Here is a 26,325-nt window from a genome sequence, read left to right on the forward strand (position 1 = left end):
ATTTCCAAATTACATGCTTTTTATAATTGAAAAATTATTTTTTTTTAATTTTTTTATAGTTTTTACTTTGTTGTTGACAGAAGTTTGAACTTAAGAGTTTTCCTTTCTTTTTAAATAAAAGAAAATTATGATGAACGAAAATTTAAATATTATGACCTCTTTCATCACCTCATTTAACTACTAAGTACTATTTCATACATAATTATGACCATTAACAATTTCAACTAATTACCATTATTTAAATGGATAACAATTAAAAAAAAAATGTACAATTTTAAATTTATAGATCTATATATATATATATATCAATTTGTCAGTTAAAAAATGTGTAATTGTGTGTATTTTACAATAAAAATTGAAAAGTATAATTTACAATAAATTCTAATATCAGATATTACAAGAATAATGTGCTAAAACAATATATATGTATATGTATATTATATAATTTTTCTTTGCACAAAGCAGAAAAATTTGTAATAATAATAATAATAATGATAAAAAAAAATTTTTTTTAAACATTTATCAAATCAACAAATAATTTGTAAAACAGGGCTCAGAGCCTAAAAAACACAATCAATATTTTAACAAAATCATTTACATGAGAAAATTTCACACCTCATGAGTCCCATATTTTCAAATAAAATCTAAGTTTTTCTTCTTTTTTTTTTATAAGAAAATGCCGTACCATTTGGCTTTTTAAGCCAATCAAAGTCTGCCAGTGCTACAAAAAACATTAAAAAACAATTATTTTTATTGCCATCATTTGGCAGGAAACATTTTTAGTGTGACTTTTGCACTGGAAGACAAATGAAATGAAAAAATAAAAAAGTATATGAATACTGCCACCACTAGGCCTTATTTTTAACTACGAGGAAAACAGTAATGAAAAAGTGAAAATTCGGTAGTGATAGCACCATGAAAAAATGAACAAAACTAAACCTGTTTATTTACAATGAATACACATGGAGATTACAAGATATGAATGATATAACTGGGTCCCTATGAACAATATGCATGCATATGTTTATTACTATTTGTGCCGATTGCAATATTTAAACTGTACAATATATGATCCGAGCAGCTGAAATATCTGGAATTATAGTAACTTTTCACCACTTTATGCATGATAGTAACACTTTTTCTTCAGTTTTTTTTTATTATCATCATCATTATTATTTTTTATTATTATTATTATTATTATTATTTATTTTCTTTATTTTTAAATAATTTTTTCAATGGCATAATAGGAACTACACAGAACTGTGGCAGTGCAAGTAATAGTCATTGCTTGCATCCATATCCTGAGGAGTAAAATATAACACACTTAGCCTGTTACCAAGTCTGAATCAATAATTATTTTTCATCTGTTTATGATAAAGAAAACTTTATCCTTTATACTTTTAACTAAAACTAGTTTTTGATTCAATATTAAAGAAAAACCTCAAATAAATAAATAAAAAGATTTAATTGTAATTAAGAAATGTAGTTTTAGTAATTTTTGGCCATTCGCTATTAGAATACAACAAAATATGAATGGCTAAGTGAATTACAGTATTTCTGAATACTGAGGTATTATTTTTTACAATAGAGTGGATACATTTATACTTGCCAAAATGGCTCTTCATAGGAAATCAGTGTTGAGCTGTGTTATAGGGATAATACTGTAGGAAAAGCTTTTTTTGTATGATACTTCTCATCAATTGTGAGAGTTGAGGTAGTATATAGTGACCTACCAAATTAGTAGACTGTTAGGATGTGGATGAGTGGAAATCATCCTTTAAGGAACCTTATTTGTTTTTTTTCAAAGAGAAGTAAATATGTAGATTATAAATCTTAAAATTAAACTTTTAGATGTAATAGTTGAGTGTAGCCATTTGCATTATGTTGGAATGATGCTTGTTGTATGTAACCTATACTCTTAGTATTATGAGAACAAATATTTTTTTGTTAGTAAAAATTTAAAATTATATGTTTCAATATTGTACAAGTATCAGTAATTCCAGTTTTCTTTTAACATTTATTCTTAGACAAACATGCTCAGTGAAGGAATTAAAGCACAATATCTAAATGTTTTTGTGCAGGAAAATATATGAAACTATTTAAATAAATTCTATGTAGCTTTGAAACATTTTTTTCTCTTGCATCAAGTGTATCTTATCGTCATGTACGAGAGCTCGGGTCCATTTTTAAAGATGGTCCGATTCGTATGTTACATTCATGGTGCTATCTTATATTTAAAGACTGAGAAAGGAAGGTTGAGGCCGTGCAACCAACGGATGGTGGGGATAGTGACAGCCTTGTGTTGGACCGCCCGAGTGACCTCCAAATGTGGAGGAGCCAACCATGGATGGTACCAGGAAATTACTCATGCTCATTCCCATTGTAGACATGATACCCCTTGCGCTACCACTTCCACAGACGGCCGTAGTGGAAACAGCAGTTAGAGCGCTAGAAGTCAAAGAGTTAGAAATAGCAGTAAGAGAATGTTTAGATGTAGAAACTCTGATTCCAAGAACAGTGGAAGACAGAGGGGAAGTATTTCTAACAGAATCCCCATTGCTAGCAGTGGTGGTGGCAGCAGAGGAACGGGATGATCTGCCACGTTTTTTCTTACTTGGCGTGCCCGATGCATTTGGATCCTTATGTGTAGTTCTCATGTGTTCCATCAGAGCTTCTCCATTCAAACATATCTTGTGACATACTGGGCACGATTGAGAATTGGCACCTCCTATCAATGCTGCATGTTGCTGAAAAGAAATACCCAAATTATTATTATTATTGTTTAAACTGTTATAAGGAATTTATCAATTTTAAATAATTACTTATTATGTTAAATAAGAATAACAGTCAAGTTTATTTAACTTAATTAATTAAATAATATTTTTAATATATTAAAAGAATAATTTATTTATATGGGTGATTATGTTAAAGTGAATAACTCTCCAATACTGGGATAAAATAAACATACACAACATGCCATTACCAGCACACTTGAAATTAAAAAATATTTACTAATATTTTCATCTGTTTATAACAAACAAGCATTTTCAGTGTGCTGATATTGATATGTTGTGTACATTTATGTTAAAGTGTTAAATGGCTAAAAAAACTTAATTCATTGAACTATATCAGGTTATCAGCTATAAATTTTAGAAATAGATTTGTCTTCATCTATTGATAATTTTAATAATTATTTCATTTATATTGACTAATTAAATTTATAAAAAAAGATAAAATAAATCACTTAAAGCAAAACTCTTAACATTGTCAATTAAACTATCCAATCCTCTTTCCAGAAGTATGTTAATTCATATTATCATTATATATGGATATACCAATCATTTTTTCTACAGACCCTAATATGTTTGTTTTCCAAATTTTAAAAAATAATAAATTTAATTATCATAGATGATATGACTAACTATAATGCCAATATTCTAATCATTAATTTATAGCAGTAGTCTGGTTCTATTATAATTTGATAAATTAATATTACCAGCAATCATTCTTCTACCTTACGTTATACAAAAGAAACACACATATAAACATTGCTTTTAAAACAAAAAAAAATTTATTTTATCTGATGTGTGTATACTTTTAAGTATACAGACACATCAGATAAAATAAATTTTTATCTGAAAAGTTTATTTTTCTTAAAAACAGTATTTATTCATGTATTTTAAATTCATATTTGGTTTCAGTAACAAATAGATGAATGTTAATAAATATTCATAAAATTTCCATAAAACAATTTTCAAACTTAAGTACTAATAGAAAACAAATATAAATTAATTATTTTTTAAATTATCATGTTATATCTTTTTCCATTCTAACAACACTTAAAAAAACCATAAAATGCAGCAAAACTTTTATTTACTAACATTTTCATCCATACTTTACTGACCTTCTTACATTACGATTGTTCTGAAGATATATATAAGAACAATGCTAAACCTGCTTTAAATGTTTGTATTCTGGAATGTTACATTTGAATTACAGTTGCATTCGTTCTTAACTTACTTTCAAATTTGTGTTCTACATGAAAAAGGTTGGTTAAATACAGCTGAAAATGTTAGTAAATATGTTTAAAGCAAATTTTATGCAAATTTTGCTGCATTTCATGCTTTTAAAGCATTGTTATATTGGTTACTGAAGTTTCCAACTTATATACTGTATATCTTGGCAGATAAGATGATAGTTGAATCATAAAAAAAGGCCCCAAAAATCGGGGTCGTCTTATAGGACAGATAGAAAAAAAAAAAAAAAATTGAAATTTATATAAATTAAAACCATTACAGTAAAATGGACAAACTGTAATTATTTACTAGTAGAGAGTAGGGTATGTCCACAAAATAGAATAGCTCATACGACGTTTTTGTGAATAGTCAAGGTCATTACCCAAATGCACGAATCTGTGAACATTTGCAACAATTGCAAGGCGGTGCTACCAGATGCAAGAAAATAAAATTTGATGTTCTTTCAAAAAATTACAAATAGGACATAATTCCGTATACTCTATACAGTGTTATTATCCAGACAATGATCACTGATCTAAACTAAATTCATAGGCCATTGATAGTTTGGGAGTCATCTTATAGGACAGATATATGCAAAAACTATAAAACTTCGACAAAAAATTTATACAGAGTCCTATCTGAAGGTTGTCTTATCTGCCGAGATATACAGTATTTTTTTCATTCTATGAATTTTGATAAATAACTTAATCAATATAAAAAATAAATGCTTAATTAAATATATTAATAAATATATTAATTAAAATATATCAATCAAAAGATAGTGGAATATGTTAATTTTAACAATTGACAATCTACATTTGATTAGGTATTTTAAATGATTATGATTAATGTATGATAACAGAGAAAGATGTAACAGTTCTCTTAGAACTCTTCTAAGACAAGTCCTTTCTATGTCTTTCTTGTAGCCTGTAAATAATATACAGTATATTTAGATATAGACAAAATACACAATAAACAATTGTTAGTTTTTTCCAAATAACTATTTATCTTGTGTTACATCTATAAATATAGTTTCATGTAATTGTTATGTGAAACATGCCAATATAGTTGCAGCATAAGTTCTGAAAATACAGATACTTTTGAATAAAATTATAAAAGGTAAATCACAAACAAAACTTGAAATTTTTCAAGTGAAGAGTTTCAAGGTTCAATTGCATAAAGAAATCATCTCATACTCTTTAAATTCTTAATTTAAATGCTCAAATGACAGAGTTTAAAGAGTTTAGAGATGTATTAACAAATTTTCATTTCTTAGACGTTACTAAAGCAACAATGATCATATAGCACATAACTTTACTATGGCATCAGCATAATGTATATTATAGATATACTGTTTGTAAATTATGAATACATACTAGTGCTACTAAGGCATCATTGATAGTAGACATCACAAATCCACTGACACCACTATAGCAATATTGATAGCAAACATTACAAGCCTGCTACTTAGATATCACAACACGTATACTTCATACATTGCTATGGCATTGTTGAGTGTAAAATCATGAGTGCAAGTCATTACATAATTTTATCATACATAAGAAAAACATAAAAATTTTGAAAATGCTGAAAGTGAAGAAAAATTTGATTTTGAACTATATGGAAACAATTTGAATGATACTAAAGTAGAAGAAAATGAAAGTAATTATGATACTGATGGTGATAGTGATAATGATATAATAATGTTAGAAACAGAAAACATGAATTATTGAGAGTGACACTGATAATAATGGAAGTACTTCTGTAGAAAAAATATATGAATGATATGATGTTACAGAGAACAACTGTCAGTCATCATATTAAAAAACATTCTTGGAATGCAAATGCAATTTTAAATGCATTATTGAATCCAAATAATAATTAAAAAACATGCTGAGTCCATATTTTTGTGCTTGGATATAAAAAAGTTTTTGGAATTGCTTGTCCTCATATTAAAAAAAAATTCTTGGAGTATAGAGTATGACATTATTTCTTTATTCCTAAAAGTATTAATTATCCAATAGAAAACTGTTTACATATTCCATGATACTATTTCATATTCATATTTCATGATATTTTTTTGAAAAAATTGTACTAAAAAGAACTTTCACTTATATATAAAAATGCTTCTTCAGTTGATGCAGTTCTAAAAATAAATCAAATTCAAATACAAATGCACAATAAAATAAACTACAACCTGTTTGCAATGAATGCCATTTACCATTTAAACTTTCATAAATTTACATAAACTTGTGTAAACATTAAAACCAAGTAGTATAAATAATTCCTTTTGTAAATAAACTAGTTCATTCCAATAACTTACTAGATTGTATTTCATTAGTTCAGAATACAAAACTAAAATATAATATGCAAATCTTGGCAATACATTGCAATGAAGTTTGTTCAGAAAGAATTTTTGGAGAATTTCCCGGAATTTCTGGTAATTATTCTTATATCACACAACTAGCATATAAAAGGCAATTCATATTAGTGTCTGTGAAAAATGATGAGAGGTAAAGCAGTACTAGAACCAATCAGGAAAATTATTATCCAGAAGTATAAAGGAAGAGTCTCTCCATGCAGGATGTACAAATAGCTCAGGCTACTTTCCAGGGAATTATTAAATGTTTTTGAGAGGAAACACTTGTGAGGAAAGAGAAAACACTTGTTCAAGAAAAGCTTTAAGAAGAAAACTATTTCTCAGTTCTAGATAACTATAGTTCTTTCACAGTTATATACATGCAAGATTCCATAGAAGATTGGACAAAGTGGACAAGGAAAAAATCTAATATCCCATTATCTGAATACACAGCATGGAGATATAAACAATGATGTAAATACAGACTGTACAAATCCAAGAGAAAGCTTTTCATAAATGAATCATGCAAGCACAGACATTTAATTTAGGCCAGAACTCATCTATAGTGAACAAATGGTGACTGGAAGAAAATACTATAGTCATATGAATCAACATTTCATGTAAACCATAGGAATATAGGCAAGTCATTCATATTAAACATGAAACTAATAATTTCACAATGTTATTACGACAGGTCCAGAACCACAGTCTCTGATGGTTTGGGGATACATGACTACTGAGGGAATTGGAGATTTGCATTTTGGTGGTAGTGCTGTGAACTTCAAAGCCTATATTATAATCCTTCAGCAATATCTATGCAAATCAAAACAAAGTTTTCCAAAGATAAGCCTGAATTTCCCAGCCTGACAACACCTGCCTGCACAATGCTAGAAAAACCAAGCCTGCTGCAGTCTAATCATATTTATGTACTCCCCTGGCCAACATCAAGCTCAGACCTGTCTTCAATAGAAAATGTATGGAGATTTTTGAAAAGAATGATGACTCATCATCATCCTTGCACATTAGAACAATTACATATCTATTTAAGTGAAGAATGGGAAAAGATTCCCATGCAGTTGCTGCACAAGTTTGTATCTTTCATGCCTCAACACCTTAGAACTCTTACAAAGCTAAAAGGTGATGCTATTCCATGGTGATTGTTCAATCTGTTAAGATTCTGTAAAGTTCAAAGCAGTGTGTTGTAAAGACTCTACAAATTATAAATTACATATTTTAATAGCAAAGTATTTTCCTGAAATCTGAGCTTGTGATATGTTTGTGTGACCAGTAATCTTCATAATAAATTACTTTTCATTACAAAAATAAAAATTTCTGCAATATACTTTGAATTATTTTAAGATTTTATTGGTGAACAAAACTCATTGCAAGTGGGGATGTATTTGTAACATTATTCTTTCACAATATTTTTAGAAACATTATACTTTTGTAGATTAAATAATAATTCCACACATTTGATAATTTAAATGCAAAAATATTGCATGCAATAGTTCTTTTAATATTATATATATATATACAGTAGAGCATCGATTATCTGACTTAATTGGGGACTGGGGTTGGTTGGATAACTGAAAAGTATGAAAAAATACATTATTAGTATAGTGTATTAGGCCTGGTTTAAATACTAGCCTCCCTTTCATGGTTGAGCCAGTGCTGCCAGCTAAAACATGCAAAAATTTAACAAAAATAGTATTAAAGTAGCCTAGACATAACCAAATATTGTAGCGCCACATCACTAGCAGACATTTGAATTTGCCGACTAGAACGCGGTCAGTTAACCGATAAGTCGGTTAATTGGGGGTCGGATAATCGATGCTCTACTGTATTTTATTGATTTATTTAGACATATTGGGAAGAACCCATGATGCAGTCTTTTAATATATATAGCTTCTGCCAAAAATGAAGTTCTTTGATTTCTAGGTATAAATAAAAATTTCATCTTGTGCCATCTTGGTATGCAATTCATGTTTGAAGATAAGATAGCCAAAGTTTCTTTTTCAACATTTTTATATCTCTTTCATGTTCTATAATATATTTGTTCAAGTTTCTTTCCATTGTCTTAACATATATTTTGTTATTATTAAATTATTAAATTCCTACTATTAGTTCACACTCTCCCTATATATACATATATCTTGTTCAAATTTTCAATCGTTAATAAAATACTTTTTATTCATCCACTCAAGTTCAAATACATTTTTTTAAACTTATAGTGATGACACTTGATGTTAATACAGTTTTTTCAAATATTAATTCATTAATTAAATTTAATTATTGGTTAATATTACCTGTGGTATCGAAGATGGCAATGGGGAATTTTTTCCCTAGATACTAGACGGCGACGGGGAAATTTTTTCCCCTAAGTTTGAGATGGCCGCATTTCCGGTAATCTCGAATCAGATTATCGAGTGATAATCTGGAAGCAGATTAACAATGGATAATCTCGAAGTAGAATACAGAGTAATCTAAACATTAGGAGGTGTACCCGTACTATCTGTCGCATTATGCAAATTAATATTTTCCCCATCGCTGTCTATTATCTGGGGAAAAAAATTTCCCTAGTAGGAATTGACTTTAAAAACAATTTTTTTATATTACTTGTTTATCTGTAAAACAAACTTCTGTGGTCTCTTAATATCTTCCTCATTTTTGAAATACATTGTGTTCTTTAGACATTTCCATTTTTTGAATAATACCCGAGGAAGATCTTAGAAGATCAAAAACATTTGTTTTACAGAGAAATAAAACTGCTATGGTTATAAAAATGACAAACAGTCCAGCAATTAGTGCAAACTGATCAATGTCAGAATTGGCTTACTAAAATACAACATTTTTAACTGATCATCCACCGTATAAATTTCATAATTTCTGAAAATAGTACTCTTTAAAGTCAATTTTTCAGATAATCATGCTCTACAGTACTTGAATGATCTCTAACTAGAGTATTGAAATTCCTCAAGAAGCCAGATCACAGAATAACTTCATCTCTGTATTACTGTAATGTGATTAGAATTTCCAATGGCAGAGCAAGATTCTAGCTTTTGGAACTCAAATTGGCTTGTCCACTGTTATGTGATCTCATACTTAAATACCTACCACAAGTTCTTGGGAACAATACAAACTTTTTGCAATGAAATATTTCCCAATTCTTGCACTTGTCTTTAGTTGGAATCACATTGAATTAATTTAGATTAAGCCTAGTAATAAAATTTCTTTATGTATGTGTGATATTTATCAGATGTAGTTTAAAGATAAAAACTGTAAAATGTCAAAACACTCCACATCAAGCAATGATACAGAATTAGCAACACAACTGTCTATCAACATTACAGAGCAGATTTATTTAAGTAAGTACTTTCAACAGCATATAATTGTTCTCTTCCATGAGCATTACCTTACACAGACATCAGAATTGTACCTTTTGGAAAATTGATCACAAACAGTAAAGAATATTTACTGAAGCTGTTCATTGTGCACAAGCATGGAATGTAATTGAAATACAGAGTAGCATAATTTAAGTTTCATTTTGAACCTCCTACAAAATAAAAACTGCTGGATCAAATGTTTCCTGGAAATACCAAACCTGGAAATATTATAAAGGAGATCATGGGATTTTATAACCTGAAAAAATAATTAGTTCAAAAAGTCACTACCAGGGGAAAAAATCGTGATTTATTTCTTAAACTGATACCACAACACACTACAAATAACAGCCATGGTAGTAGATGTTCAATGTGCTGTCCACCATTTTCTACAACCAGGTGAAAAAGAAATATCACACTCTCCAGAGTAGCTCGAAGCATATCAGCCAAAATGTTATAAATATGCCAGGGAATCACATCTACCAGCTCTGACAAATGTCTGAAGTTGTGATAAATGGTGCTTTAGAAGTTAAACCATTTGACATGCAATACAAATTTGGATAAACACTGGGTGTTCATAAAGCACCATTTTCTCCTGGTGGTGTCTTTTTGAACTAATTATTTTTTTTTGCTGGTTATAAAATCCCATGACCTCCTTTGTAATATTTCCAGGTTTGGGAACATTTGGTCCAGTAGTTTTCATTTTGTAGAGGGTTCAAAATGAAACTTAAATTATGATAATCCTGTATATAAAATTACAGAATTTGAAAAGACCAGGGCACACAATGAAATAAATCAAATTCAATTATGCTGAACTAAAGAAATACAGAAGTAAATTAAAACAAAGAAATGAAATTAATGAAATGAGATGCTTTTCAATCACAAAATACACAACTTAAGATTTTAGAAGCTTAAACAGGACTATCCACAACTCTGGGATGTCAAAACATGGGGGAGTTATGTGGCAACATATGATGCAATGAAAAGATACTCTCAGATAAATAGTGTTCTTTGATCTCCACAGTGTCTTAGGAGTAAGATCTGCAACCCCACTATTACTTTTTTAGACAGCTCTGTTGTACATCTATTATTTGCCACATCCTCCAAATGCTCTGCAAAACAGAGGAAAGAAATCTTGCAGTTGCTCCAACATACAAAAGTTTTGACCCAGTTAGTAAATTTTGTAAGGGAACACAAACTCCAGGTTTTTCAGAGAGTGAGATCTTGTCTCTATCATCACAAAGAATCCTGCATGATGTGAGCTAGGGAGCTAGTGGCAATATCTAACTATGTTTTTTGAAAACCTGGCAAATACATAATGAGAGCAAACCCAGATACAGAATGGCAGATATCACGAAAATTAATTCCTTCTTAAGAAACAATGTGTAACATGGAAACAACTTGTCTTTGACTCAATTGACAAGATGGATAAACTTGGCTAGAAAATATCCAGCTATACAGACTGTTAATATAACAAGGGAAAGTTCCTTGACCACAAGCATTGAGTGAAAGGATACAAAAAGACCCTGCATATGAGTACCATAATGACAATTTTTGTACTGAGTAGGTTGGAAAGCCATAGAAGGGTACCATATCATATGATGGTAGATCAAATTTATTAAACACAGAAAAGAGAAGCCTACTGGGAGACCTGTGTACAAGCAGATCCAAAAAAGCAATCCTTGCATCCTTCTCCTTTGTAAATGCAATAGTTGGAAAATGGTAAATAAAAATTGAATAAACTCTTTATCAATATCCTCACATGCCAGAAGTACATCAATGACAATCTGCAAATAGAGAAGAGGATGCCATATGGTAAGCATTGATACTCTATGCTCTATGGCCATATGACTAATTCAGCCAATGCAGCTGAATTAGTCATGGGCACTCCCTGCTTTTGTAAATATTATACCATTAAAACAAAAATAATTACTGAAGCCCAGTTCCTGTGGTATAGAACAACTATTCTCAATCAGCAAGATACAGTATTTGCAGGCATCACTGCTTCAAAGTGAGACATTGAAAGGTTCAAGGAGACCACATCAATTTTGAAAAAATGGTACAAACTGGAGGTATAGTCCCAGTAAAGATAGTTATAACAGATTTTGCCTCAAGAACGGAAGTTACAACAAAAATGGAGATAGGAATAAGTGCAGCAATTTTTTTTTAGAAAGTGCTTTTTCTAAGAAGTTGAATGGGAGCACTTATTTGCCAAGACTTGCAGAGGCCAGGCAGGTTTGTCTGTTTTTATTTCAAAAAATAATCTAGGACATGCCACTTTATAGGCTTCTTTTTTACTAATGTATTTACAGAGGAGGAGGAGAAGCATGTAAAGATTGCTTTTTTGGATCTGCTTGTACACAGATCTTCCTCTTTTCTGTGTTTCATAAATTTGATAAACCATCATTTAATATTTAATTATAATAATTGAAAATTTTTAAATAAAGAAGTTTCTGTAGCAAATGTTGACTTGATGACTGATGGGACAAAGATATTTGCATACTACAAGGATTCAAAGTTTAAATCTGGATTGAAATCTATGAACTTTTTCACAAATTATCCAATCAAGTATAATGCCAACAATTCTAGACAAACATCATGAGCATCAAGGTCAATCTGTATAAATATTGGGGCGATGCCAATGATAAGAAAAGTTTTTCATTGTCAGATTTTGACTGGATATAAAAAATAAGGTGTATTTGTTGTGTACAGTTGTCATTTCTATTTTTAATTTTTGTAGTTTACTATAAAAAAAAAAAAAAAAAAAACAAATTGGGAGTGGCCAATTTGTTGGTACAAAAGTACAGGGAGTATGTCTCCTCTTCCCATATCACGAGACACCCATGATCATGAGAGTAATAAACTTCAGTACACAGTTAAAAGGCATACATCAGGAGATAGACAAACAATAGTAGAATATGTCACAGAAGACATCTCAATTTGTACAAAATGTTAAAGAATTAGATAAGGAAACACACCTTTGGATTTCCAGCAGTAGTTTAATACCATAAAAAGTTTCCAACCTATTCATAGATCTTCCTCAATTAGGACTAATGAATTGAATATAAATTTGTTAGTAGTAATTGAGGAAGATTTATGAATAGGTTGAAAATATTTTTATAGTACTAAATTACTGCTAGAAATCAAAAGGTGTGTTTCCTTATCTAATTGTCTTACATCCAGTTTGCCAGGAAAATATTTTAAATGTTAAAGAATGAGAAATATCTTCAAAACAATCCAAAATCCCAGGAATTTACAGCACTCCCCTCCAAGATTACCATTTTGTAATTTAATTAGAGTCTGTATGGAGCACCTTAATGAGCACAAGCTTAAATGAGCATCACAAGCCTATTTGAAAGGAGCAAAGGAGCATAATACCATTATTTTGAAAATCTATTCCTTTGCCCTAAGTGCATGTTGATTGACAAAGGCAAAATCAAAGTTAATTCATCCTGTGAAAAACATTTTAGAATAAAAAAATTGGAGCTTTTGGAAATATGCAAGTCCATCAGTAGGAGATACAGTTGTATCAATTCAAGGAATGCAGGGAATGTACTGTACCTAATGCCTGAAAGTAATGCTTTAAAATCTAACTCAAAGAAAGTATCATATTCTATAAAACAAAAACTCTGTTTTTTTTGTTCATTTGGTTCATTTTTGTTTGTTTTTAAATTTTAACCATACTAAGTTCTATGAATATATAGTAGAGATAGTTTGGGTCTCAGTAGTTCAAGGCACTACCAGCTTTAAGCCAAAGTACATTCAAATACTGTATTTTCACAGAATGACTGGCATGCTGGTTAAACTGTGACTAAAATATAAAATTAATCAGATCTAACAAAACTAATTGTTAATTAAACATTAAAGAAAGCATTCTTCCGACTACAATAAAATAATAACATTGTAATTTGACTGACTTAAAATCAGGAAGAGAGTTTTCATTTACAAGACAATAAAACAATTAATGATTTATTTGTAGTAGTAGTAGTAGTAGTAGTAGTAGTAGTAGTAGTAGTAGTAGTAGTAGTAGTTAGTCAGTGTGGGCTACACTGACCATCTACCCTGACCTTAAAAATAACACCTTCCTCTCCTCTCAAATTTCACACAAAGCCAATGTTAATTTTGGTGTAAGCTGAGATAATTTACAGAGAGTTTTTTAAGTTTAATGTTTATTTTTGCATTTTTCAATCAAATAACAATAAAATACACACACAAAAAAGTACCTTCCGAATTCCAAGAGTGTTTTATGTCATTAGAAGGAAGTTAAAGTAAAGAAATTAAACATACAATTGTAGTTTTTTATGTAATGCTGACAGTGTAACAATTTTAGAATAAATACTTGTTCATTTTTATGTGATGTAACTTGTTTGTTTTTTTAATGCACCCTCTAGAGAGAGACGTATAGCCTCACTTAAACTGGCATGGTGGTTTTTACCATATGGAAATATCTAATTTCATGGTCTCCCCTGGATAGACCAGCATGCTGATCATTCCGGAAAAATATGGTAGAAGGTATAAAAATTACATAAATGAGTAATTCAAACCAAGTGTGTGATGAGACACTGTACACTAAAACTATAAACCTATTGAAAGGTCTAACATTGACTTTCAATTTATTGCATTATTGATATGGTAATTCTTACTGAAGCACTTAAGTGTCTTTCATACGTTATTTTCAGGTCTTGCTTTGAATGTAATTTGGTTATGTTTTCATCAAGTACATGCCAACTGACAGTTTTTTTTTAAATATCTTAAATTACTAGTAATAACTCTAATATTAATGCATTTGTAAACAAATGGGTGAAATTATATATGATAATGTCAAAATTTTATTCAAGAATTACAAAAAAGCTTCAATTTAAAAAAAAAGTTCAGATAATTTGAACTGTATAAAGTCATGTTTTTTGGTCTCTTGAGTTTTATTGTGTATATGCATATACAGTATAACCTCTAAATAGTGGGCACCATTGGAATCAGGAAGTTTGTCCACTATTTGGAAGTACTGTACATGCCAGTGGCCATATTGTATTTTAACCTGGTCATTATAAAGTGAAGAATACGATAAATTACGAAAACATCAAATTTGCATTAGGAATATAAATATACAAAAAGTATACCGTATTTTACGAACTATAAGATGCACTTTTTTCTTCAAAAAATTGCCTCCAAAATTCAGGTGCGTCTTATAGTCCGTAGCGTCTTATAGTATGTAAAATACGGTATGTATCATATATAATTAAAATATATATATATATATACATATATACACAGTATATTATTAATCTTTTCAGCTGTAAAAATCACATTTTAATGGAATTCTAAATAGCAAACAGATTGTATAGGAGATGCTTTATTTAAATGGAACATAAAAATTATGATAAAACATAGGTGTTGATTAATTACAGTAGAGAACCGAAAATCGGAATCAATTGGGGACTGGGGTTGTTCAGATTAGGGATTTGTTCCGATAGGGATTGTCTATGTACAAAAAAATATATTAACCTGTCCGATGTTCAAATTCTTCTCCGTTGCGTGTCGCTTCGTGTTGAATTTTTCTCCGTTGCGTGTCGCTTCGTGTTGAATTTTCGTCGATTTTAAGCCTAACGAAAATTTTTATAATAATAATCGAGGCTATCGTATCGTTAAAAATTATTTCTGCATTTTGTACAAACAAAATAAATATATTGAAGAATATAAAAACATGAAAATTATACTTTAGAAGTAAATTTAGTATCAAAAACATTCGATTCAGCACGATACAGTCCGACTGAAAATCGTGCCGAATACCGGCGATTCTGATTACTGGGGTGCCGATTTACGACTCTCTACTGTATTAATTCATCAAAATGAATATCTTCATTGTCTTTGATGAATTAATGATTAATCAACATTTATGATTAGAAGTAACAAAAAAGAAAAATGAAACTGTTATTATGAACAGAAGGATTTAAGTGATAAGAGTTTGAATGTCAAGTTACATAGACAATTTGCTAGCCACTTCAGGGGTAAGAAATGTATTCGGTATTCTTGCATTTATAATGTCATTTATGATCTAAGTAACTAGATGTAATTTTTTAAACATTTTTGCTTTTTTCAATAAGTGATTTATTAAAAATTACTTTAGCTACAACAAAGCTGTTAAGGTCATAAATGACATCACAAATTTGAGAAAGCTGAATATCTTCCTACACTTTAAAGTGGTTGGCAAATTGCCTTCGTAACATGATCTTTGAACTTTCACCACATAAATGCTGTTGTCTTAACCTTAAACTGTTTCTTTTCCATTACTACTGTACTATGATTCTTGAATGAATGAATAACTTCAGAAAAGTTTATAGTTTGTTGGTACCATAAGCTTAATTCCAACAATAAGACAAAAGTTCAATAACATTAATATGTATGGTGATAAATGGTGATTGACAACTTAACCACATTACTCTTCTCTAACAGATAATAAATATTGTTCAGCTTTTTACAACCTGCCCTTTTCCTCTATTCCTATTTTAAGCTAGTCTTCATTTGATGCCTACAGTCAAAATTTGTTGTCTGAAAGAGTATTTGAACCAATTCTTTGTTAGTTTTAAAATACTTTGAACATAATTAATTATTTCAGAATATTGAAGACAGGACTTTTTGCAGGACTAAGGTAGGTTATGGACGATGGCATCTGTTATTTAGAGTGTCCGCTATTTAGAGATGAATATAATAGATGTTCTATTTGAAGGATCTGGGGATTGTAAAAATGTCCATTAAGTAGAGGAATCTGCTATTCAAGAGTGTCCATTAATGCGGGTTTTACTGTATATTCCATATGTTTCAAATTTTCACTAGTTTAAGGCTGTATTATTCCTGATCAACTTGAACTATTGAGACTCTACTGCAGTGATTCTCAACCTTTTTTTCATCACAGTACACTTTTAATAATTTAAAAATTTGGCGACACACATGGTTACTTCAGTAAGTACCGCAGGACAACTGGTGACGTCATTGCAGTTGGTTATTTAGGTCACATTTTCTAAATGCCTTGGTAACTACCGGCAGATACCAGTAACACTGATTACAATTTCCAAACACACTCTAGGATGGTAGAACCAATTAAACTACTTGTCTGAAGTTGTTTATGTATGGATATTGGCAGTGTGGTGGCACACTTCAAAAATCTTGTGACACACTAAAGTGCCACGACATAGTGGTTGAGAATCAAAATTTTAATGTTACAAATTTTTGAATTTGTAAAAGTTATCTCTATTATATATTCAATTTATATCATTTTAACACTTTTAGTTTCAAACTGATCAAAGCATCCAAAAATGCTACTTATTTTTTATGATTAATTGCTGGGTTAAAGGTTTTATAAATTCTATTTTAGTAATCTAGCTTTAATCTTCTGCAAGACAGACAACTTACTGTTCAATTTTACAATGACAACAAAGTTTAAGATCTCTGCTAACTTATATTATACACATACAGTGAAACTTCCTTTTGTGACTACTATTTTGTGCCCACCTCTCATTTGTGACCAGCAGAAAAATTCCCCAAAACTCCCAAAGCAATATTGATTTAAATGGGATACAGACACCTGTTTTGTGCTTGCCTCCAATATGTGGACACATGTCCATACAAATCAGCCTCTGATATGTGACCATTTGCACAAGTCTAGGTATGAAGTTAGTTTCAAATACAATTTTGTTTGGTGAATGGAGCTGCTTACTTTGTTATGTTTCTAGACAGTGGCCGATTAAGATCCCTAGAAACAGAAGTTTGGGAGCCCCTCTACATACAGTAGAATCTTGTTTTAACAGATTGCAGAACAATGGATTTTTTTTTCCTCCAGGTCTGGCCAAATCAATGTAATTTTACCTTTTTTTAGTGGTTCAGTAACTTGAAATAACAGATTTTTTTCAACTTTTAATTAAAAATTAGATGTTTTCTGATACTGAATTTTAAAAAATACATTGCAAGTCACGCAAACTAAGTGCATAATTGTCACGGTTCTCACTGTTAATGTTGCAGTCGTGCATTAGTAACCTCTTGTAGCAAGCATGTTGATTAGTTGAGAGAAACTATTTCTGGCTTAACATATCTAGATGAACATGTGTCTGCAACAAAGGTGTGCTGCACCTTTGTTGCAGACACATGAATACTTTGTTGCAGACACGCTTCTGGAATAACCCACCTTGAAACTGTGCTCATATAACACTCACATTTGGATCGTTTATTTTGAAAGTGGTGCAAGTCCATTTATTGTTGTTTCAAGAAAATTAAAGGTTAGCATATTAGTCAATTCAAAAATATAAATTAATTATGTCAAATCAAGTCTGGCAATGTTTCTACTAAGTTATCAATATGTAATTTGATTATATAAATTTCTTTTAGGCAAATTTAACTAAAATAATATATATTTACAAGCTGTACATGGACTTGCGCCATTTTCACAATTAGTCAATTGTAAAAATCATTTAATTTCAATTATGAAAAATTAAATATCACTTAAAATATATTTTGTTTTAATCCAATTTTGTTTATAAATAATAACAAGAAATAAAATAGTAGTAGTATTTTTTATTTTGAACGTTGATTATATTTATATATTGTTAAACTTAAAGTAAGATATTGCTATTATTTATTATTTATGCTCTTTATGTGGAAGTGTTTTGAGATATTCATGATGCACAAGAGGTAATAACTGCTCCATATCTTTATATTTTTCATACGTAATAGGTTTGGCATTGTTATACAAAAGCGTCAGGACAATTCTTTCAAATTTCGGCGGTCTTCTCCAACATATAGGTAATAAATCTAATGTCTTAAATTCTGTATCCTTCATCGATGTTTTATATACAGTGCACTTTTGCAAAACGTCATCCAACATATGGACTGTTTATTTTGAAAGTGGTACAAGTCCATTTTTTTTTCTTTCAAAATATTTAAAGATTGCATTTTAGTCAATTTAAAAATACAAATAAAGTCTACTAAATTTGGCAAAGTGTCTATGATTTTAAAAATATATAAGTTGATTACATAAAGACTTTTATGCAAATTTAACTAAACCAATATATTCTTTTTGGGTCGTAAATGGACTTACACTACTTTCATAATCAATGGTTATGCAATGTCATTTACTGACAAACTTTTAATTGATCAAAGCATATGGTTATAATAAAATACTAAGTGTGAATTGTTTATAAAGAAATAAAAAGTTTAGACTAAATTATGCAATTTTTCAATTTTTTAAAAAACGGACTTACACCACTTTCAAAATAAATGGTCCATTTCATAGTGACAATGCCACCAAAAGAAGCCCAGAAATATTGCATCATCACAGTGTCATCAAAGTAAACCAAGATGGACATGTTTTTTTAACATATCATAAAGTGCTAATGATCATACATACTTTGTTGCTTTTTGGCTTATAATTTATACAGTTTCTGTCAGCTTTGTTATGACATAATGTATGATCTTGTAATATATGTGTTTATATAAAATAAAGAATAGAAATCTTGAGAGACTGAATAGTTTTGAGTACAGGCGTCTTTTTACGTAGGGGGTTTAAAAACCGAAAATTTTTTTGAATAAAAGATATTTTCTTGGGAGTGTGAAAAATCTGTTGTTCGCAATGTAATGGATTTTCGGAACAACGAATGATTTTCAGCACCCTGAGCAATCTGTTAAAATGAGATTCTACTGTAATTTTATATCATAAACTAGTAATGTCTAATTGTAGTTATAGAATTATTTATAAATTATGATATACAATTGCAACAGTAAAACTACTTTATTGTTTTCCAATATTAGAACCCCTGAATATGATTCAATGCCTAGTGGACAATCTGGTTTATTTTCAAAAATGCTATTATGATTATCACAAACCAATAAAATGTAACTTCTCTTAGTATACTGTAGATTAATACTCTTGCCAAATATTGTATAGTAGGACAGAGAATTCACTGTGTTTAGCATTATAAATGAGTTTTTGTCACAAGTGCTTTCGACAAATTTATAATCGAAGTATCAAACACAAATTCGTGTTAATAACAACCACTTGGCTTTTTTCTACCTTTATTTAGTTGATACGGTACACGTTTCGGGCCTTATGCCCCTCATCAGTCAACTAAATTAGATAAGAAAGACCTATATAATAGAAAGTTTAAAAAAAGTTTTGCTATAATTAACTCAGAAAATTGTATAAATAAAAATACAAGTATAAATATTAACAAAAACTGGTTAAATATATTATAAATTTTAATATTTAGTTAAAAATACAATAAATCTTAATATTTTACCAAAAATACCACTAGGGGGCTTACTTTGTTTCAACCCCCTACATGTAGTTATGCAAATTTTAAATGTCACACAACCTAAACAATGTTCAACAGGGGAAAGTTCAGACTAAGACTTATACCCAAAGTTTGTCTACAAATTTGTCTTTAAAGAAATTTTCTGGATTCTGTTTCAACATAAACAAGCCAAAAGTGCTCGAACGACCTTTGAAAATGTACTGTGTATTAACCATCTCTACTAAGAAGTACAAGAGAACAACAAAGTAAGAACTTGTCCCAGTTTTATTCGTAGTTAATTTAAATTTATTGTTATATTAAATAGTTGTACTTTTTAATTCAAAATAGATGTGCAAGAATTTTATAACTTTTATTCTCGAGTTTGTAATGTCCAAACTTACCGTGTACAAGTGCCATACTGGGGGAAGAACTGGTATGTTATATACGTTTAAATGTTTATATAACTTGTCAGTAAAAACGCTGTATACATTATTTTATATTATTTTAGTTGACTGATGAGGGGCATAAGGCCCGAAACGTGTACCGTATCAACTAAATAAAGGTGGAAAAAAGCCAAGTGGTTGTTATTAACACGAATTTGTGTTTGATACTTCGAAGAATAATACAACACGGTTTCACAAAAATCAAATTTATAATCGTCGTTGTCAGGCAAATAAATGTACAGAATATAATGAAAAAAAGAACAGGTCATTCTTGTACATTTATTCGCCTGACGATGATGATTATAAATTCGTCGAAAGTACTTGCAACAAAAACGCATTTATAATGCCGAACACAGTGAATTCTCCGTCCTACTATGTAACTTCTCTACAGTAATAAGAGGATTAGTTAGCTAGCAATATTTTTGCTGACTTGCATTCATTAACAGAATTGTAAACAACTGTAAATTCCAGCCAAAATTCTTTAATAATTAATGTTTGACCTTATTCAAAAGTCTTCATCAGATTGCATTACCTAGAATATCAAAGATGCTCATAGAATGTCTCCACACACTTTTTGTGAATGTCTTTGATATTCAAAATTGATTGATTTTCTAAATTAAGCTATTAATAACACTCAAAAAATTTTAGAAAAACATTAACTTCATCATTAACAAACTTCTATTGAAACTCAGTCCTTACTTTACTTACTTAAAATATCTTAAATTTTGAACAAACATCCTTCTTGACTTTGTAAGCTGTTGAAATTTCTGTAATACTGTATATTGAAATAAAGGTTATAAATGACATCCTCTGTTTTGTGTCCACCTCTGATATGTGATCACTTTTGATTTTCCCTAAGAGTAGTCACAAATGGAAGGTTTACTGTATTTTGTTAACACTAAATTTTCAATACCAAGTTATATAGTAGTAGTGACAAAGAGTTTATATTTTAACACAAAATTATAATATGTATCAAGTAAACATTTTTCTATTCTATATTATGATTTAATGATAAAGATAATAGAAATCATTGCTATTTGCATAATTTTACTAAAGAACTAATGCAATTTTTGTTATAGTTAAATCTGTTGTTGTCATTTTCAATTGAAATTTATTCATGTTTAATTTGGAGCGTATTTTATTATTTTTAATTGTTAAAAACTTATTTAACAGCAGTGAAAATTATTGAAATAATTTTTTTCTAAACTTTAAATTATTTCTTAACTGATGTCTTTGTTTTTACAAGAAAGCTATTTTTTGCAATTCATTTATTGTAGAAATATTCAACTATATACAAATATTCAATGCATAACAAATTTACAGATTGGACCAAAAAACTGTGGCAACATAGCTAGTGTTATCCAGGAATGTCTCTATGTATGAGTGAGCATTATCTTACTGAAAAAAGGCTGTCTGAAACTTTGCCATAAAAGGTGACATACAAAGGTATACAGGACTTCCTGAAAGCACTACTATGCTGTCAATATCAATGTCTCTTATAACACTACTAGAAGTGACTGCTAGTCATACAAGATCCCTCCCAGACCAGCCTGCCAGCAATGGGAATAATGTGTCACACAATAGTAAATGTTATATTGTTAACACAATATTAGGATGCTAATGACAGATTGCATAGTGATCACCATACATGCAAATTTGTCTCTGCTAGTCACTGCCAAATGGAATAATAAAGAAAGTGGCAATGGCATCCAGAACCTGCCACTGTCCCCAATACCAAAGTCAGGTCCAAATGGCCCAGATGACAGGAAATTTGGCCAAACTGCCATCTTGTTTCTCTCAAGTGTAAAGACAAGAATGTTCTCAAACTCTATCAATTGTGCAAATGTAGGTGTGACTGTATCATATAGGTATGCGTAGCATTCAAAGACCTCCAAACAACAAGTACACAGAAATTTCTGAACACAGTGTGCCTCTGAAGGCATTTTTAAGACTACTGGGGTAGTGATTTTAAGGAACTCTGGTGGCATTATTTGCTATTCAATCAAACTACAATTGTAATCATTTACATACATGTCTTAGATATGGCTATATGCTGAGTTTTGCAGTCATTGAACAATTCTATCTAGACATGTAACTTTTTCCCTGAATCAATGTATTTTGTTAAGTATATTTTCTATCTTCAATAGATTTCAATGTTTCTCAACTCATATAATTTTTTTACTTCTGTAACTTGAATTAAAGTTTGTTATTCTACTGATTCCATTGTAAATGGAATCAGTAGAATAACAAACTTTAATTCTCATGTTGACTGCCATGAGAATTCTGTACAAACATGTTTTGGGTGCCATTTTGATTATGCAACATTTATTTGTTGTTTATATTTTTATATTTATTACTTTCCTGCTGATATATAACAGAGGGAAAGTATGGTAATCAGTCAAAAATGACCTCCCAAGATTTTTACATTTTTGGACTCAGGATCTTGAAACATCAAGAAATGCAAAAAATTTGGAGGTTTTTCTGTAAGCATGAATGTTAGTAGTGTGTGAGAAAAGCATAATTTTATTCACCCCTCCTTTGTAGCTTAATAATTCTTGTGCTTTTAAATTTCTGAAATTTTGCAGGGAGGTTTTAATATTTTGCAGTAAAACTGAATGTGTAAACAAAGTAATGCTACCCCTAATTTACATATTATTAAATTATAAATATAATAAATCTGTGCAGATTTATATATATTTTGAAATATTCTGACTATCCATATGGATATTCTGGATATCCATACTGGTTTTACACAATGAGAGATGAAAATATTTATTGAAAACAGTCAATTATTTTCTGATGTATTGATGTACAAAGTACAGTACATTTTGAAAGTAAAGATCAGTTTGACTCTTAAAATGAAAATTCTGGATGGCTGTAATGTTTGTCTTTACTGATAAACAATTAATGTGTAAAGTTTTGATATTTGAATATAAAAAATAAATGAAAAATTCCTTTCTTAAAATCATATAAAAATTTGTAATAATTAAATTATAAAAAATTAATGTTTATGAATTAATTGATAATACAATTTAAGATTTATATAAAAATTAGTACTATTTCAAATAATCAGTAGGGCACACAACACAATGTATCAGGAAGCCCACCATACTATACAAAATAGTTGAAGTGTAGAGACTGCTATAACAGGTAATTCTATATCATCAATCAAGAGGCTAAACCAGGAATTTGATGTGCATAACCAACAGTCTGAACGATTTTTCATTACAAACTCATGAAACAAGCAAACTGTGTTCAGATGTTGCATAAGCTGAAGGACAAAAACTGTGTTGCTCCCCAAGCAATGTATCATGACCTATTGGAAGCTGTATGAAATGAAACACCTGTAAAGTTGGAAATTGTCTCATGCAAATGCAGAATGATGGAAATGATGTGTGTGTGGACATGCAAAGTGGCCATGTCAAACTTTACTGATTCTTTATTGCCTATTGGTTTTTGTGTTTGATTATATGTTATTTGTTTAGACAATAAAGATGTACAGAGAAATGGATAGACTGTATAATACATACATACATACACATACATACAACGGTTACTAAGAGAATTCATGGCAACTATTTTTTTCCTGCGTTTTGCAGGAACACTATAATTCTAGAATATAAGTTTGAAAGCCTGTTCGATGTGCTTCTGAATGCCACCACTATTTGGGCCAGACAAAGAACTAATCAGCATAAAGTTTAAGGCAACAAGCAAAAAGACCAAAAATACTTATTATAAAGTTTAATAAAGATTTGATTATTCAATGGATAATTTGTATCAAAACTGATAATTATACATAATATAATTAATTTCTTAACAAAAAATAAATTTAAATTTCTAATTTTATAGTGAATTCAATTTACACTTGATAAAAAGGACATAAGACATAATGATAAAATTGAAGGGCCTAAAGCAAAACCGTAAAGGTTGGAAATTTATAGAAAGTAGCAGTTTTATTATATAATCTGTAAAGCAACACAATTTTAATAACTTTTTCCTTAATACAATTTGTTGGATAATAAAGCAAATAAAACTTTAATCTGTGATGTTGCAGAACGTATTATTGGTGATGATATATATAAAATGTAAAATGATTGATTTGATAAAGGGTAATATTCAGCTGGTATGCATTGATATGACCATACCAGTTGTTAAAATTTATAAATGCTTCCATACTAATTTTTAAATATTGTAGTAATAGTTAATATCTATTACTGACTTAAAGAACTGAATTTTGATGCAAGTCCTTGTATTAAATTATGACAGGGAAATCATTTAACTAGCAACATTTTCATCAAAAAAAAAAGATTCCACCAACAATTTCTTAAAATGAAAAAATAATTTTAGAAATTATTACAATAATTTCTAAAACACAACTTGTATCAACTAAAGTTATATGTAAAGTGTACAAATAAATATAATACTCTAGCTTGCTTGCATGTTCTTTTTTACTTTCAATTAGCTGCATTATACATGAATTTATATTAGCATACTGACTGTTAAATATTTTGAATATCACTACTAAACACAATGATATGGCATTGAGTATTTGTGTCAAATAGTTATAAAAGTACAGCATGTACAAAAGAAGAAATTTAAATATGCAATTAATTTTTAATAAATGTTCTCCAGTAATCATTTAATTAGATAATTACAATAAAACAGTTTATGATTAACACAAAAATTGACTACTACTCTTCAGATAAATTTTTATTAAACTGCATAATGAATTCATTTGATATTTTTGGATAATAAGTTTGTTGTGGAAAATAATTCCCTTTTCAATCTAAGAACTGTCTGACTTTAGTTATAAATAATATTTCAACATCAAACAATTCAACCTGTTTATATTAATCAGTCTCAAGGTACTGCTTATAAAATGTAAACATCAAATTATGCAAAAGAAATTGAATTGTAAACTGAGTGACAGATACAAAAATTCGGCTCGTTAATCTTAAATGACAGTTATTATTATCTGAATGGAAAAATCACTTCACACATTAATCAGTATTTGCAACGTCGAAATAAACTTATTATATAATTTTTCTATGTAATTTACTTTTATTATATACGAGTATATATATTAATCAAATTCATAACATTATTCTAAGTTAAAGACAGTTCAATTAACACTGACCACAATAAAGTGTGAAAGTAAAACATAGAAAATTATTACTTAATTAATGTTTAACTCTAGAAACATTATTAATAAATTAATAATAATAGTAAAGTTTAACTTGAAGATCTATTAATAATGGTGTAGTACTTGTCTAATTAGTTCAATTATTCAACCAAATAATTTTTTGTTTGTTAGATATCAAAATTTACTTTGTTAATTATGATTCATTTAATATTGTTTGCCTGCTGTTTTTGCAATACTGTCCATAACAATAAAACTAGCATATATAAAAAAAGTAAGTTTTAAGTAAGAAGTAATATTTAAGTAAAATATGCCACTAATTTAACTGCTTTAATGAGAACAAACAACAATTGCAAGTTCCAGATATATATTTAAGCTAATAGCAAAAGCAGATGGTTTAAAAATGATGACTTATCTGAAGATAATGATAAATAAGGCCAAAACGGTAATCACAATAAACCCTGTTTTAAGTGTATTTTAACTTATATGCTTTGAGGATAACATTAAGATAACATCAGATGAGTAATAACAGTATTCATAATTATAATAAGCAGATTCTACTGTATTAATTTGTTATACATATGCCCATTAACTTTTGTCTGATAGTGTTACTTATATTCTTGGTTAAAGTGATTCCCAACATGTTTTTGCACTTAAAACCAAAGAAAACTATTTTCACCTCTGTTAAGAAACACTGTTTATGTAAATAA

The 26,325-nt window shown here is 29.3% G+C and overlaps 1 protein-coding gene across 7 annotated transcripts in view; it reads right to left on the reverse strand.

Moving 5' to 3' along the window:
* The window catches only part of LOC136985402 (zinc finger protein rotund-like), a 219,201-nt gene that overhangs the window by 25,018 nt on the left and 167,858 nt on the right, over positions 1-26,325 (reverse strand). For all 7 annotated transcript variants that reach the window (XM_067282675.1, XM_067282677.1, XM_067282672.1 and 4 more), the window contains one exon: positions 2,615-2,747. In XM_067282675.1, the coding sequence (XP_067138776.1) occupies positions 2,615-2,747 (133 nt within the window). The remainder of the gene's footprint in view (positions 1-2,614; positions 2,748-26,325) is intronic.

The sequence above is a fragment of the Centruroides vittatus genome, unplaced genomic scaffold, assembly GCF_030686945.1.
Source record: "Centruroides vittatus isolate TY-2023 unplaced genomic scaffold, ASM3068694v2 contig_964, whole genome shotgun sequence".
Taxonomy (NCBI): domain Eukaryota; kingdom Metazoa; phylum Arthropoda; class Arachnida; order Scorpiones; family Buthidae; genus Centruroides; species Centruroides vittatus.